At 42.5% G+C, this 14,927-nt stretch overlaps 1 protein-coding gene across 3 annotated transcripts; it reads right to left on the bottom strand.

Annotated features, from left to right (window-relative positions):
- Window positions 1-11: 11 nt before the first annotated feature.
- LOC146178729 (uncharacterized) lies at window positions 12-14,760 on the bottom strand. Of its 3 annotated transcripts, XM_084578488.1 has the most exons (3): window positions 14,163-14,760; window positions 8,447-8,495; window positions 12-5,101 (listed from the first exon to the last, which is right to left on the bottom strand). In XM_084578488.1, the coding sequence occupies exon 3, from the start codon at window positions 1,275-1,277 to the stop codon at window positions 693-695; it is 585 nt and encodes a 194-aa protein (XP_084434614.1). In that variant the 5' UTR covers window positions 1,278-5,101; window positions 8,447-8,495; window positions 14,163-14,760; the 3' UTR covers window positions 12-692. The 3 variants fall into 3 exon arrangements, with proteins under 3 accessions (XP_084434614.1, XP_084434615.1, XP_084434616.1); XM_084578489.1 differs by lacking the exon at window positions 8,447-8,495; XM_084578490.1 differs by lacking the exon at window positions 8,447-8,495 and having other exon boundaries at window positions 14,453-14,760.
- Between the last annotated feature and the right edge of the window lie 167 nt (window positions 14,761-14,927).

The raw sequence follows: 14,927 nt of genomic DNA, 5'->3' as shown, positions 1-14,927 counted from the left end.
CAGCCGCCATATCTTACGCCACCCCGCGCGTACAGCACAACGATAAGAAAAAAATGACTCGTAAAAAAAAAAAAGAGAGCTGCCGCTTCTTATCCGCAGGCACCATAGCCACGTCTGCTGCCGCGCCGCCGCACGCAGAGGTTCACAACACACGCTGGAGAAAGCGTCCGACGTCTGTCTGAAAACAGGCTCAGTTGGCTTGGCGCATGCGTAGCGCGTGCTGAGGGAGAGAGAGAGCTCGGCAAAAGAATGGGCACACCCACGCACATGGTTTGCAAACGACATGTATTGGCGAGCGGGAAACGACAACTGCATATGGGGAATGGGCACGGCGCTGCCCAGAACTGTCCCCTCTCATTCCTTCCGCGCGTGGCTCGAAAACGTCACGCGGCAAACGGCCAAGGGTGATGCGATCGTCTTTGGGGAAGGCACACTTTCCAGTGCGTGGTGCGGAGTTCGATATATCGAATGACCGGTGAAATTGAGTTCGATATATGACGCGGCTTTCCTATACTTTTACATGGGATTTTCAAGGGGATATTTCGTGAGTTCGATATAACCAAAATTCGATATATCCAGGTTCGATATAACCGGGCTCGACTGTACATCTTTCCCACACTTAAATTAAGAACCGAGCACAAATTTATCGACACCACAGCAAGAAAAGAGGGTAAAAGCGACCTCCGCCCATCTCAAGATGACAGCCTGCTCTCAGACGCATGGCGGTAGTTGATGTGGTCCCGCAGCACAAACTTGCGCGTGAAGCGCTTGCTGCAAAAGGTGCACTGGAACGGGCGCTCGCCTGTGTGCGTCCTCATGTGGTTCACCAGAGTGCCCTTGGCGGCAAACGCCATGGGACACACCTCGCACTTGAAGGGCTTCTCGCCCGTGTGCGTACGTAAGTGGTTGGACAGGTTGAATTCCGTGCTGCAAGTAATGGGGCAAACGGGGCATGCGTGACGCTTGCTGACCACATGCCTCCGCATGTGGTTCGACAGGTTGAACTCAGTGCTGCACACAATGGGACACAGCTGGCAAGGCCACCGCCGCTTCAGAAAAGGCACTGCCCCCACTGGTGACTGTTCGTGGTGCAGAGGTTGTTGATGTGCACTCGACGAGTCAGGTAGGCCCGCTGCTTGCCAGTTTTGCCGAAGCTCTTCGGCAGGGTTCCCAAAGTCACTCTGTCCCAATGCCATGCTGTTCTCCACACTGGTGCTGGTGCTGGGCATCAGATGCTGAACCAGTTCACTATGATGCCCTTGGTTCACTTGGGACATGCCTTCGGAGAATGCAAGGGATGCTGGTTGCCAGCCTGCAGGCGAAAAGAATGATTATGCAATGTCTTTCACTTTTGAAACATTGCTAGCCATTCACATTGCCCAATCAGATACTGTTATAAAGCTACAAGTAGTTCAAAAATGTGGATTCTCATTAATTCAAGTTTCCTCATTTTCAACATCCACTTTTCTCAGACACTTTGAGCCCACCAACATCAAGCGTGTTAAAAAAGGGTTGCCTTAAATCAAACGCCCCATACTCGAACATATTTGCGATGCCCTCCGAATTGAAACTATAAAGACTCAACTGCACAACTCATGAGACTGAAAATATGACATGCAGATTATCTACAGAACTGGTATGTGGAGCATGCAAGAAAAGATATTTAGAGATTCTGTTGGTAAAAGTATGAAGATGGGATGAACAGAAATATATACAACACAAGCACTATTATGTTGTTTTTGCTGTGTTCTTGTGTTCTTTCGGTTTGTTCATTCCTAGCGCTATTACCGAGAGGATCATGAACCAACAAGCCTAACTGACTACATTTTGGACACCCTTAGGTAAAATCCTACAAAATAATTGCTGCAAACCATGGTGTTTAATGCACTGAAGTGAAACCTGGGCCTCTCTAACAAGCACGGACATAAAAAAGGAAGAATGTTTAACAATAAGTATGATTTTGCATTCCTTTACACCACATTTAAGATTAGTGCAGAACAAGCAGAAACCCCAGCATGGTAATGCCACCTTGTATGCACATATACAAACAAAAACAGGAGTTATAAAATAAAAAAACAAGCACAGAAAGCCAGAATACAATGGGAAAGCATGCTGCTGAGAGTATTAAGAAAATTTACTTTAAACAGAAGCAAACACAAGAAACTAGAAATACAGTTAAATATAGATGTGCAAAGAACTGTGAGTTTAAGAGTAGCTGTTTACAGCACATTCCAGAAATATAGTAAAAATAATGTATTTCAATTTTCCAGCCAAACACGTTTGGCTACCTGCCATAAGGGAAACTACATATCTGAAGAAATTCGTCACAAATTGCTCTTTAATCAATGCTATTATCATTAGCTAATTATTCAGTAGACATTGGTTATCAGAACAAGGCAGAACTTCTCATATAGCTGTCGGCAAGTCCAATGAAATATATAAACACATTTCATTATTTTCGATCGAGTCGAAAATAAAAGTAGCCGTGAGCTGTACTAAGTCATCACACATTAAATCCCAGGAGGTGAAAATATCCAGAGCCCTCCATTACGGAGCCCCTATTAAACCAAACCAATTATGCCAGTATGCAAGAACAAGTGTTCCTGTCACAACTTCACAGCCATATTGAACTGACTCCTAGAGGTATGCACACTAAACACTATGCCCACTGCATGTGAAACATTGTACTGCACAGATACAAAAGGAGTCAACAGCCATTTACGGCAGGAAAGCATAGGGGATTTTTGTTGTTGCTGATCAATATGAAGCAATAAGTAATCATGGAGATAAGCTGCTATAAAGTATAATAAAAAGAGCACATGACCTGAAGGCTTTCAAAACATTGGGACTGAGACCTCTGCTTGATATTTAGAGCCAATCTGGATTAGAATACAAAAGAAGGTTAAATATAAAAGGTCATGAAATGAATACTTAACAAAGTTGTGGCGTTAAAAAAAGCATTAAAACTTGACGACTCAAGTCTCTAGGGGCCAAAAATAACAGACTTTACAAGAGCGAGCGATTTGTACTTGCGCCCCATCATCTACATACCTCAGGCTCACAGCAGTTCACATCAATTTGCAACGGCTGCCTTCTTCAAACTTTGTCCTTTACAAAGAAGTTTTTCAGCAGAATACTTAACATCAGCACTGCCGAGGAAACAAATTCTCTTCTTCAATATATAATTAACGTCACCCAACACCTGAATGTCCAATTACCATGTTAAGGTAATCAAATGCCAAAGTTAAGCTGCTTGCATTGCAAGTCGATATTAACATTAAAGGCAGCACTGCCACCTAGCATAAGAAAAACTTCTTCCCGAACCCTAGATACTATTAAAAAAATGAGCATAAACTCTGAAAACTGGCGAAAATGCGAGCATGTTGTAAACATGCCCCATTCGCCTATATCTATTTCTACAAAACATCAAATGCTCAACAAACAAGCTTACTGCCACACACAAACTTCCTGACCTTGTGTAGTACTGTTACCTTGTTAGCAGCAATACATCAGAAAGTGCTCTTTAGGAACCGGCCAATATATATATATATATATACATAATGTTAAACAGCATTACAAAACATATGCTACCCATTAATTCCAAAGTGGAAAACAAAAATGTGTCAACTACAAGAGAAGAGCACAAAAAGCTTGAGCACAAATCTGAACGCAAAAATTTAATGTGAAAAAATTCAACACTGGCTATAAGCTGCTAAAACAATAAATAGGAGACAAGCTGCTACATGTCTCAGCATTTTGTAGAAGCCACAAGAAGCAAGCACAATTTACATGCATAAACATGATTTAGCAACGACAGTGTCACAAAATACAAAAACCTTCAAATATTAATAAAACTGAAAATATATTGCAACATATTGAAAAATATCACATCAGCTGAAGCCTGGAACTACAGGACCTGGCTAAGAAGGTTATCACGATGGATATCAATTTTTGAACCAGAATAATAATACTTAAGCAGACTCACAATATAACATCATGACAATACTGCTAGCTACATCTGCTACAATGCAAACCACTGAACCAATTAGGCCTTAACTAAATGTGCTGGAAGTGTTTGGTGATCAAAAGGCCACAGAAGCATAATGTTCGAGCAAGCTGCAAAGAATCATAAGCGATATAAACTCTGTGCATAAAAAAAATATGGCCATAAAGTATTACTGCGAGTGGTCAAGTGACTGCATTTTTCCAACATCAAATTCACACATGCAGAGGTTCACAAAAGCATACATTGCAGGAGAACGCTAGTTAGTTGCTGCTAGAACCATAAGTAAAGCATAAAAACAAACTGAACACACATAAAAGATGTCTTAAAAATCCAAGCTAAGCATGTTCTACTTGTTTTTAAAAAGTGTGCAGAATGCTAGTGGTCATTACACCATCTAAATGTCTTTTTTTCCCCATATACTTATCATACCAAAGGGAAGCAAGATAAAATTCGTAACAATACCGTGGCTCTAATGCTAAATACAGCCCCTTCCTATCATCCATATTTAAACTTTATTCTATCAGGATGTACTGCAGCAAGCAATTACCTCAATTATTTTACACAGGTCCTTTTGGACTTGCAAGGAATGTGAAGCCACAGACACTCGCGCATCAACTTCCTTCAAGTAACAAAATCACTAAGCATCAGCACCACAGTGCAATACCGCGCCACTCCCATCCTGGTACAATTCATGCTAGCAAAGCAATCCTCGACACCATCACACATGGTGTTCCCTGACGTGGCACAGCAAGTCCTTCATCTGTCCAAACGATGCCAGGCACATCTCACAGTCATGGTTGTGGACGTCTAAGGGCGTTCCGGCAATGCTGGGCTTCCGCACTTCCCTGGCCGCACGAGCGATGCGACAGTCTGCCCTGCGAACAACAGGTTTCTCCCTAGATAAACGACTGCGCGGTGCACCTCTAGTGGCCACACCAGCACACTGTCCTGAGCCACTCCCACACTGCTTGAGCCTGGTGCTGGAAGCTACTCGAGTGGCCAGCCAGCCGTTCTGACGAGGCTTCGAGGAACCTGCCCTTGGCTCGATGTGACTTCTGGTGGAGAAACCTTGAGCACGGTGGCCATATCTGAGCACTGCACAAGAGCGAGGGAGGGAAAGCTTACGATTACACTAACGAAGATTTTCAACCCTTTCCCCGACATGCTCTAGCAGTGTGAAATAAAACAGGCTCAGAATAATAAAAAAAATGGATGTAAAAATGCAGGAATATTGAAGAATGACCACTATGATTTATTATGATAATGAAGAGCAGTCAAGAGACTTTAGAAGTGATAGGCAACCACGTAAGTACTAAATTACCTACAATCAAAGCTGAATCTGTTATGTGCTTATCTTGAAAGCATATTAATAAGTGTAAGTAAACTATTTTGTTAACTTTAAATCACACATAATGCTTATGCCTTTCAATTCCAATACCTAGTCCTCATGTAGCAATGCGCCACATAGGAATAATTATTTCACAAACTGTACTTTTACTTCCCAGTACTCCAGGAACAGCTTCTATCTGCTCTGCTTATTTAGTTCCTTCAGCGCATAGTACTTGCACAGCTCCATCAATGTTAAGAACTACATAAGTCTAAATTTAGTTGCTATTTTCTTCTTTCAAATGATGAGTTAAGCATCTAGAACACACTGATCACCATGCGGTAGGCACCTGCAATTACTAAATAATTTATAACTGAACTTTTCTTGATGAATCAGTTTCGGCTTCATCACTCGCTCTTGCCTGAATAGCTACCTTCCGGAGCCTGGAACTAGAAGGATACAGACCCATAAGCTACAAATACTACAAGGGAAGCACGCCGACCATCATCAAGCAACCGCAAAGCATTCAGAGAGAGCCCCACCTATACCGAATTCACGCTATATTGCAAAGGAAGCAGAGTGACATACCCATCCTTACACGAATCCCCCAACTAAGTCAATTCCGCAAGCTGGCGACCGCTCCAAACACATTTCCAAGTTTAGGACACAAATGCCTTTCGTAACCCATCCCACAATCAGAAGCATGCCCGGGTGGTAAATATTCCAAACCCACAGCATATCCCTCTCATTGGGGGTGCCCACAGTCCATACGTGCCCAATCACCTATAGCCAACCCATCCACACTAACTGGGAGGCTACCCTGATTCAGCTCAAACCCGAGGGAACAGCTTTGCTTGGCAGAGCTTTGCCTAAAGAGAGGGCAGTTACAATTCGAAATCCTTGACAGTTTTTATGCACCATTAAGAACAACAGTCAAACAATGGCTGCACTGTGCAGTTGACGTTTAGGTCACACGAGGCTCGAAAAAACTGGAACAAATAGAGCTAGCGTAACTAACTACTAACCAGGCTGCTTCAATGGCTGGGATGAAAACGAATGCAGCAAAAGCAGTCATAGTGCTATTTTTTGCATGCCTCAGGTTACCTAAGCACCAATGTAATGTTACACTTATCGTTCAGTTGATCGAACCTAGGCATTTCTCGAACAGTGTCAATAAGAAATTTAAATATAAATTATTTAGCAGTCATAGGCAAATATTAAAGGGTGATACATGTATACATTTGAAAGGAGAAAACAGAGAAGTAAAACCTTGGTGCCTAGGTCACTTTAAAAATCGTTCCTAATGTAGCCAAAATAGTCCTTCCAAACACATTGTTACCGAGATTAATCCTTCAAGATTTAAGCAGCTACTAATCAACCACTTAATAACAACTCACTTTCTGTACCCAAGCCAGCTACCCTACACTGCAAAAACAAAAATGATCAGCCTGCTTTACGCTATCCTTTGTATTGCTGATGTTTGTGTTGCTGCACATTTTTGTTACACTTCATTCTTACTTAACTGTTTGAATTTCCCTCTCGGGACTCTTAGAAAGTTAATAAGTAATGATGATGATAATAAATTGGTGAGTAAAATTGCACCCACGCTTAACTTCGCACAAAGTACACATGCTGGTGCCTTCCTCCTAACGAGGGCTGCGCAAACACTTTAGAGAGGCCTACAAATGACAAGCGACTAAAGCAACACAATGGGGAAAGAGGTTGAATATAGCACTGTCAGTGCAGCACACTATTCATGAATGACAATGACCCGAAAGAACAGAGCAACACATCTTCCAGCTGACCTCCAAAAATATTGACCACATAAAAACAAGCACATTTTCAATCCATCCGTAGTTCAACACTCAGATTATTCAGTGTTATCACAACAACAGAAAAAAAAAGGAAAACTGCAGTCATTGTCAAGCCCACCCTCCCCTCCCTTTTTTTCTATGGAGCCTGTTCCCAACTTTCAATTAGGACTGTACAGCAACAGTTCATTAACAATACTCTATATTTATACTTGGTGAATTTATTTTGTTTAAGACAATGAACTCCTACAGGGTCAATCATAAAAGTAGGCAACGAGTTATGTACACTGGGAAAGAATTCTGCACCCTGAAGTATACAATATTACTAGTAGTTAAGCATCATTAAGTTGCACAACCTGATGACAGCACCTTTTTAAGTGTAACTGCACTTCATAACAAGGCTCATAAACACGACATTTATACACATGCCATGCTTACGCTTTTATAATGGCATTAGTGAATTCAGAGGTATTAAAGTGGTTAAATGTGATGTTTGTGGCTGTGGTTTCATGCAATGGCAGCATCTCACAGTTTTATTCTGAAATGAGTTAAACGCAAACCCTTTACCTAAGCTCATTCCTGTTACACATACAAACATCCTCCTAAGGCTTGAAAGTGCACCAACAATAATGGAACAAGGGGTCATCCCATGTCTGCAACCCCTATCATCTTGAGAGGCTGACTAGAAGCTTTGCCACCCTTAATTGCCTGCACTTTTTGGTGAGCAGAGGTCCCAGTACTTCACCAGTCCCTTTCATGTATGGCTCCAAATGATCACGACAAAGCGAAAATTCAAAGCGTCACCAAAAGGCATTACTCTCTCAAGCAACGAAGCTTGACGGCAACTTCATGCTACACACACAAGACTGGTAAAGAATTGTATAACTAACGTCATAAAAACAGTCTCCTTAGGTAAAGCTTGCATGTTTCTTCTGCATTAATGCGTTCAACTAATGTCCAGCAGCCTTCCAACATAGAAACATTTTATACACAGTGCCTCACTTCAGGAGGCAACACAGTAGCTAAAGACGCAACTTCCTTGCATTATTCAGCTTAGCTCCAAGCTGCGTCAGTTGTTTTCTTGAAGCCAAGACGAGCTAGGTAACCATCACTAAAGGGTGCCGCACCTAATGCTCGAATCATTAACCAGCAGAGCACCGTCACATCCATTCAACAACAAGGGCTAATAGTTAGCCTTCATAAACCAATGCCAAGATACTACAGACCAAAACAAAAAATGTTTCCAGACAGAATGCACCAGCATAAGAGGGAAATATGCAGAATAACGGAGCGGCACTTCACTGTTCAATGTATGCTCAACCACATCACTTTCCTAATCAGCAGGCGCTCTCTGCAAAGGAAGGTACAAGAAAAAGCAAGTGTCATATGAAAGTGACACAACAGCAGTCATAAAAACAACACGCCAGTCAAATTGCAGAACTACGCCACTAATATGGCATGTTGATAATAAAAAAAAAAAGAAAGGGATGTTACACTAACTGCAAGTACAAATTTAAGTAATACTAAGCACCTGTGAGTCACATATTTAAGAGCAAGAGAGAAAGCAGCAAAAAGGGAGAACATTCATTTCTTTATGAAGACACCAGTAACACATTACAATGCTTCAATTTCACTCACACTTCAGCTAATTCTTTAAAATGCAAAGCAGACGCTGGACAGAATAAAATTTTTCAATCAAGTAAACAGAACACACTGCTGTACTGAGATGCAGTCTGGCCAGGCATGGGCCCAAGAAGCCAAACTGGTGGTCCCTACCGGCCACTATGTAACACAACTCAAGGTAATGAGTGAATAAAGTTGAAAGGCACCGCTTTACACCCTCTCCCCCCCCCCCCGCCTTGCAGTACACCTGCTGGTGCAAGTTTATAAAGCATGAACGCAAATCCATGTTCCATAAACTTTGGGTCCTAATTCTTTGCACCGAGCCCGCATTTTTAAACATCTAATGTAGCAATGAATGAATGCCACACTCAGCAATAAGCTGCACAGGTTCAGTCTAGGCTGCATGCAAAGACCGCATGAAATAAAGCTCTTGAGCCTCTATGGATTCTTTTTTCCCCGAGAGAAGTTCTGCCTATTTTTCTTGCTGAAGGGAGTAACAATCAAAACACCCTGTTGCAGCCATCATAGACTGGCATAGTTGCCGTTTGTATGGCATTCCAACGGGGCTTTGATTTAGCTAACTTTTAGCTAAGACCGAGCACCAAATCAATAACCAACAGCCCAACTGTTTGCCATGCCAAAAAAAGAATGCACTTCAAAACTTCCTTAGGCTGTCCTCTTAAAATGCAGCAATTTAGCATTCCAAGCTGCTGTCAGTACAGATATCTTGCCATGACAAATTAAGATCTGCCAGAAATGCCAGAACTACAGAAAAAATAATGACTAACACAAAGGATGACTAACTCCTCAGAATGACATTTCGACAATGATCCTTACTTCCTGTAGCAACCTTATTTCCAGCAGCAGCGTGGCCTTTTCAGCTTGCATCAAGTGACGCAAATAGCCTTAATAAATCCAGTTTTCGCACCGACAACTGTATTCTTTGCTCTGGGACAAATACCATCAGCATAAACATAGAGAGCCAGAGAATGAATTTCTGCTCAAAACAATAGCCGGACAAAGCTGCTCGCAATGTTGCTCAGGAAAAAAAATGTGCTTGGGGCACCAACATCGCATGACATGAATGCACTTCCTCACATGCTAACTTTCCTCAGGTACCACAGTGTCGAGCTCCCCAGGTACAAATTACCACCTGGCATACTGCAAAGAAAAAGCCCTTGAGGCTGGCAGTTCAGGTCACCCTGAAACACCCTCAGAAATGAAATATACTGTGAATGCACTCGCTCAAGAAACTTCTTCACCAGCACAAGCTACTAGCACAGCTAGTCTTGGGAGTTCGAAATAGCTTCCATGATCAACTTCTCTTGTGCCCAAAAATGGTACAGAAGCACACAGCCAACTGATAGCATGCTATATTATTATGCTGAATGCTTAGTTATCTTGTTCTGCTTTGCTGCCTTAAAGCCAACCCCGCACTCATAACTATTTTTTACTGCCAACCAATGTTTGCTGCATATCCCCCCTTATGACGCCAGAGTAAACTAGCAGCAAGAATCTCCTGATAAAGAAAAAAAGAATGTGCAATGTCCTGACACCAAAAAGAATTAAAGATAGGCAAGTACACAGTAACTTGGCAAGCTATAAAAATGTATGTTATATTGTTATTCTATAATCAATACCAGTGCAGAAAGAGAACCAAACATTGAGTAGTGCACCGTGTATTTAATCAATGTACTACTACTGCTACTGCTACTATCACGTGTTTTTTTATCTAAAGACCTCACAGACTGTTTTATGACCAACTTAAACTGTTAACAAAACAGTGAGAACCTTCTAATGCTGCAGAAAACAACATTGCATGGCAATAAGCAAAATGGAATACGCAGTCTGAGTTTTGCAACAACGAAAATCTAGTGCGAACACAAAGTGAGAAACCCATAACTTGTATCAAGTGACTATAACCAAGCTGCATACAGTAATAAAATGAAAACTGTGTGTTAGCTATGGTGGCCATTCTAGCAAGAAAAGGTTCTGGCACTGGTGTGCAAAGCCTCACCGAAGAAGAGGAGGATATGCAGAGAAAGCAACATCCCCCCTTCACTTTCAGGCGAGAGGAGGGAGGGAGTAAGGGCGGGAAGAGGCAGCTGACGAGAGGGAAACAAACCCCAATCATCAATCAGGTTTGAAGGGTAGAAACAGTGGAGGGGGTAAAGCATGTCACATGGCGACTGATGAATTGGATCATATCAACCACTTCCACGGTACGAACAGGCCAGCCGCTAAGGCTCTTTGCATACTCTGTTGTATCAAATGCATCGATTGTCTGTGAATTTTGCCCAGAGTTTATGCTACAATCACCCATAAAATTGAGTGAGAGGTTGTATACAAGAAATGTTATTTGAGTGACATCAACAACCATAAAGATATGTGCACATGACGAGTTCAGGCCTCAAAGGACATGAAAATTCTCTGCTAAAACAACAGTGCCAGAAAAAAAAGAAAGCAGGGAAAAATTACGCTGAAAACTTGTGCTCCAGCATTATGTGCATTACGCGATAGCGTTAACGGCTGCCACCTATGGCTCCCCCTCTGCATATTCTCATTCGTTTACGTTACCAGTCTCTCAACTTGTGCCTCTGATATCTCAAATATTCTTATTAGCGTACAGTCCTAAACTACTGTGACATCCACATATTGGTGGTAAGCAACCAACCGACAGATATAAAGACCCACTTGAACCAAGCCATATCAATGTGCTTACATGGCACAGGAGTACATGACTCATTCAAAAGCACTGAAAGGCCGATTCCCATCCCACCTCAAACAAGCAACCCGAGGAGTTGGCAGCTTGTGATATCAAGTGGTCAGGTTAAGTCACAAAACCCACGAAAGAATCAATGCTCGGCCACGTAACCTGCTACCTACCACCTGCCCCCCCCCCCCCCCCTTTTTCCTGTTGCAATGCCGGCAGCACTGCATGTTCTGTGGAGCAGGGTCTTTAATGCTATTGCGTTAAAAGCCTCATGTAAGACAGAGAGCCAAAGGGTGCCTTCTTATGACCTGGAAGCTTTCAAAAACAATACTCTCAACACAGTGGCACCACTTGACTGAGATGCTGTTGACAGGTTATGCTACTGAGTGCTCCTGACCAAGAGCCAGCACTACTAAAGCTGTCACTCTACTTCAAGAGTTCAATGGATAACAAGAGGCATTTCCCGAACATTCTTGAGATGACTGCCATACAGAAAAAAGTCCACTTTCTCAGATCTTCAGAAAATGTACTACCCCATCATAAGAACTAGTGACCTTCCAAAAAACTGAAACCATGCTTCACATCCTTGTCTCAAACCAGTGCAGTGCCACACAATGATATTTAGAACCAGCATGTCTCTTGCAGTGCTATATGACCCAAGTGCCCTTGCCTCAGTTGATGAGAGTGAAGAGCTTCACTGTCTTCACAGTACTCACATAATGCTGGAATACCATTGAAAATGAAACCTCAAAGTCATCATGGAGTTGTGTGGCCATGCTTAGCAACTGACATCAATCAAAATGACATTAAATTCAGCTGCCTTGTTGACCTAACGTCCAGTGAATTTTGAGACTCAGGATGTACACAGACACCGCTTCAAGGTCAGTTGTGTGACCAATGTCACAAATTTTGAACTGTGACCTAAAGAAGACTACGAACAGAAGCTGCTGAGAGTTGCGCACTAGTCCCCAGTGTCTCTTGACCGACCAACATTTACAGCAAACGCCTTGCTCATTATCCTTTTCCTAGGTTCCAAAGAACAAGACGTTTCACCAAGAACTGTTTTTTAAGCTGTGCCATTTTTATCAAAAGCAATAAATGTGACCCTAGCCTGCCAAGCTCTCCTCTAGAAATCAGTTTTGTGCAGCTGTTTTTAAAATGTATGTAAATAAAATTACCCTGTAGTACCAATGGCTGGCAAGTACACAGGGCTCAGCACCTAGGAGTGAAGGCAATCTAAGAAGCACTTAAAGTGAAAGACAGTAGTGAACAAGTAAGGCACAGAGAGGCACTCTTAGCCAAAACTGACAGCTAAGATGATGACTCCTGATTATTTTGTACAGTCAAGGATTTCATCTAAGCAACATAGTTCATAAAAACTGGAACAGTCACACTAGGTTCATGCAAGCACACGCATACAAAGATTAATCCAATGCTTCATTCATCACAAATTGGAGAGTTTGCTGGCAAGTTCACTAGCATTAGGTGTGCTATCAGTTAACATTCCCATAATGATTTATGCTCCTACTTCACACTACAACTCTATATCCACTACTGCTCTCTTGCATATTGGAAAGCAGTGTTAGTAAAAAATACTTTAAAAAAAATTAAAGGGACAATCAAGATTCGATTAAGAGTAGATGCAAAGCACCTTTAACACATTTCAGTCTTTAGTCGGTACTTTCAAATTGAGTGCCAATCCCTTCCTATGCCCTTTTTTTGGTTGCGTAACGTCATATCCTCTATGTCACATTGACTTCTTGTTTACCCGTTTTAGTCTGGTATTTTCATATTGCGCGCCAGTGCCTTCCTATGCCCTTTTTAGGCTCTACTTCCGGTTGTGTGACGTCACATCCTCTGCGTCACATTAATTCACTTCTTGTTTACCCATCTTAGTCTGGTACTTTCAAATTGTGTGTCAATCCCTTCCCATGCCCTTTTTTGGCTCTACTTTCGGTTGTGTGACGTCGCATCCTTGACTGCCTTAACTACTTTAGTCTTTGGTACTTTCAAATTGCGCGCCAATCCCTTCCTGTGCCCTTTTCTGGCTCGACTTCAGGTTGCGTGACGTCACATCCTTGATGTCACCTTAGCTGACAGATTTAATTAACTATTTTAGAATTTCATACATTCAAATGTGGTACCAAGCCATTGGCTAGTAAGACCATTTTCGCCTTTACATTTTCATTTTTTGCCTCTAATTAATTACCTAATCAACTTATTGGCCTAATTATTTTTTCGGACACATTATGCCACTCTCTGTCGATTGACACCACACATTAGCCTCTACCACTTATCACAACTGCTGCGGACACGAATTTGCGGACACGTTCTGCGGACGCGGTGTGCGGACAGAAATCTGAGCATACCGAAGTAATGCTTTCGCATTAAAAAAAGTCTACAACTCGACTAGAAGACATATGCTAAATGGTAAACGAAACGGTAAGACACTACCCTAAACGCTGCACAAATGCGGTTACGTCACAATTTTGATACCAAGTCACGTGCGCATTTTCTCCGACACGGATGGCTTTTCGGCCGAACGAGCATACACAACAGCCTGCGTCACTGAAATAGAAACGACGAGAGCAAGCCGTGGTCTCCGAAACTTGACTGTGCTCGTCGGTTCCGAAAATATTAGAAACCAGAAACTCCAGTGCCAGAGGCAACGCAGACGCACACCTGCGTTCAAGCATGGAACTTGGAAAGTTTTCGGTTCGCTTAAGACATGGGTTCAGCAGGAGAGCGAAGCAGTTCTTTGAACCAAAAGGGCCTGGACGTGCAGTAACCAACATTCAGTATCAGTTCGAGCGCAGTCCGCTCGACAAAACAGCAAAAAAATATTTACGCGAGAACAGCCACGGAAAAACACATGCGTCGCCGTTGTTCATGACTACCACGAGTCTGAAAGCGCGCGCCTTTTAACTCCATCATGATAAATTACAAGGCAACAAGGCTGGTGGAAGTCCTACACTATATTTAAGTTCGCAGCATGAGAAAGTGAAAGCGCTGGCGTCCAGCGGGAAAGTCTCGCTCAGCCCGCCGTAGTGAGTAGAAAACGACAAGCCTGTGCGGCGTCCTCCAGGGCTTCGGGGTGGAAGGTGGAGTTGGCATTCAATGAAGAACGCACAAATGCCACGGGCACTGCCAACTACAAGGGACTTTACACGGCTATGCCACGAGAAGTTCGAAAAACACACCAACCACTACACAGAACAGTTGGGCGTACAAGCAAAAGGTTGCGCACCACCTGCTCCAGCAACAACAAGCAAAACGTGAGCAAAATGTTTTATACTGATATCGGCCAGGCCTCCTCGCCGTATTTTACCAAAATGATCGCCAACTCGCTCGGTAATGTTTTTCACTTCAATATTTAAATTAACTACAAACAACCCACATGTATATATTTGGACACTTATTAAAACAAATTCAAAGTGTTTGTTTTTA

Source organism: Amblyomma maculatum, chromosome 9, assembly GCF_055883805.1.
Source record: "Amblyomma maculatum isolate TAMU_Amacu chromosome 9, ASM5588380v1, whole genome shotgun sequence".
Taxonomy (NCBI): domain Eukaryota; kingdom Metazoa; phylum Arthropoda; class Arachnida; order Ixodida; family Ixodidae; genus Amblyomma; species Amblyomma maculatum.
The sequence above is the reverse complement of the archived record's forward strand: the minus strand, read 5'-3'. Positions and strand labels throughout refer to the sequence as shown.

What these genes read in the sequence shown, in the direction of transcription:
- LOC146178729 (XM_084578488.1), bottom strand. Translation starts at nt 1,277, where the DNA reads ATGTCCCAAGTGAACCAAGGGCATCATAGTGAACTGGTTCAGCATCTG.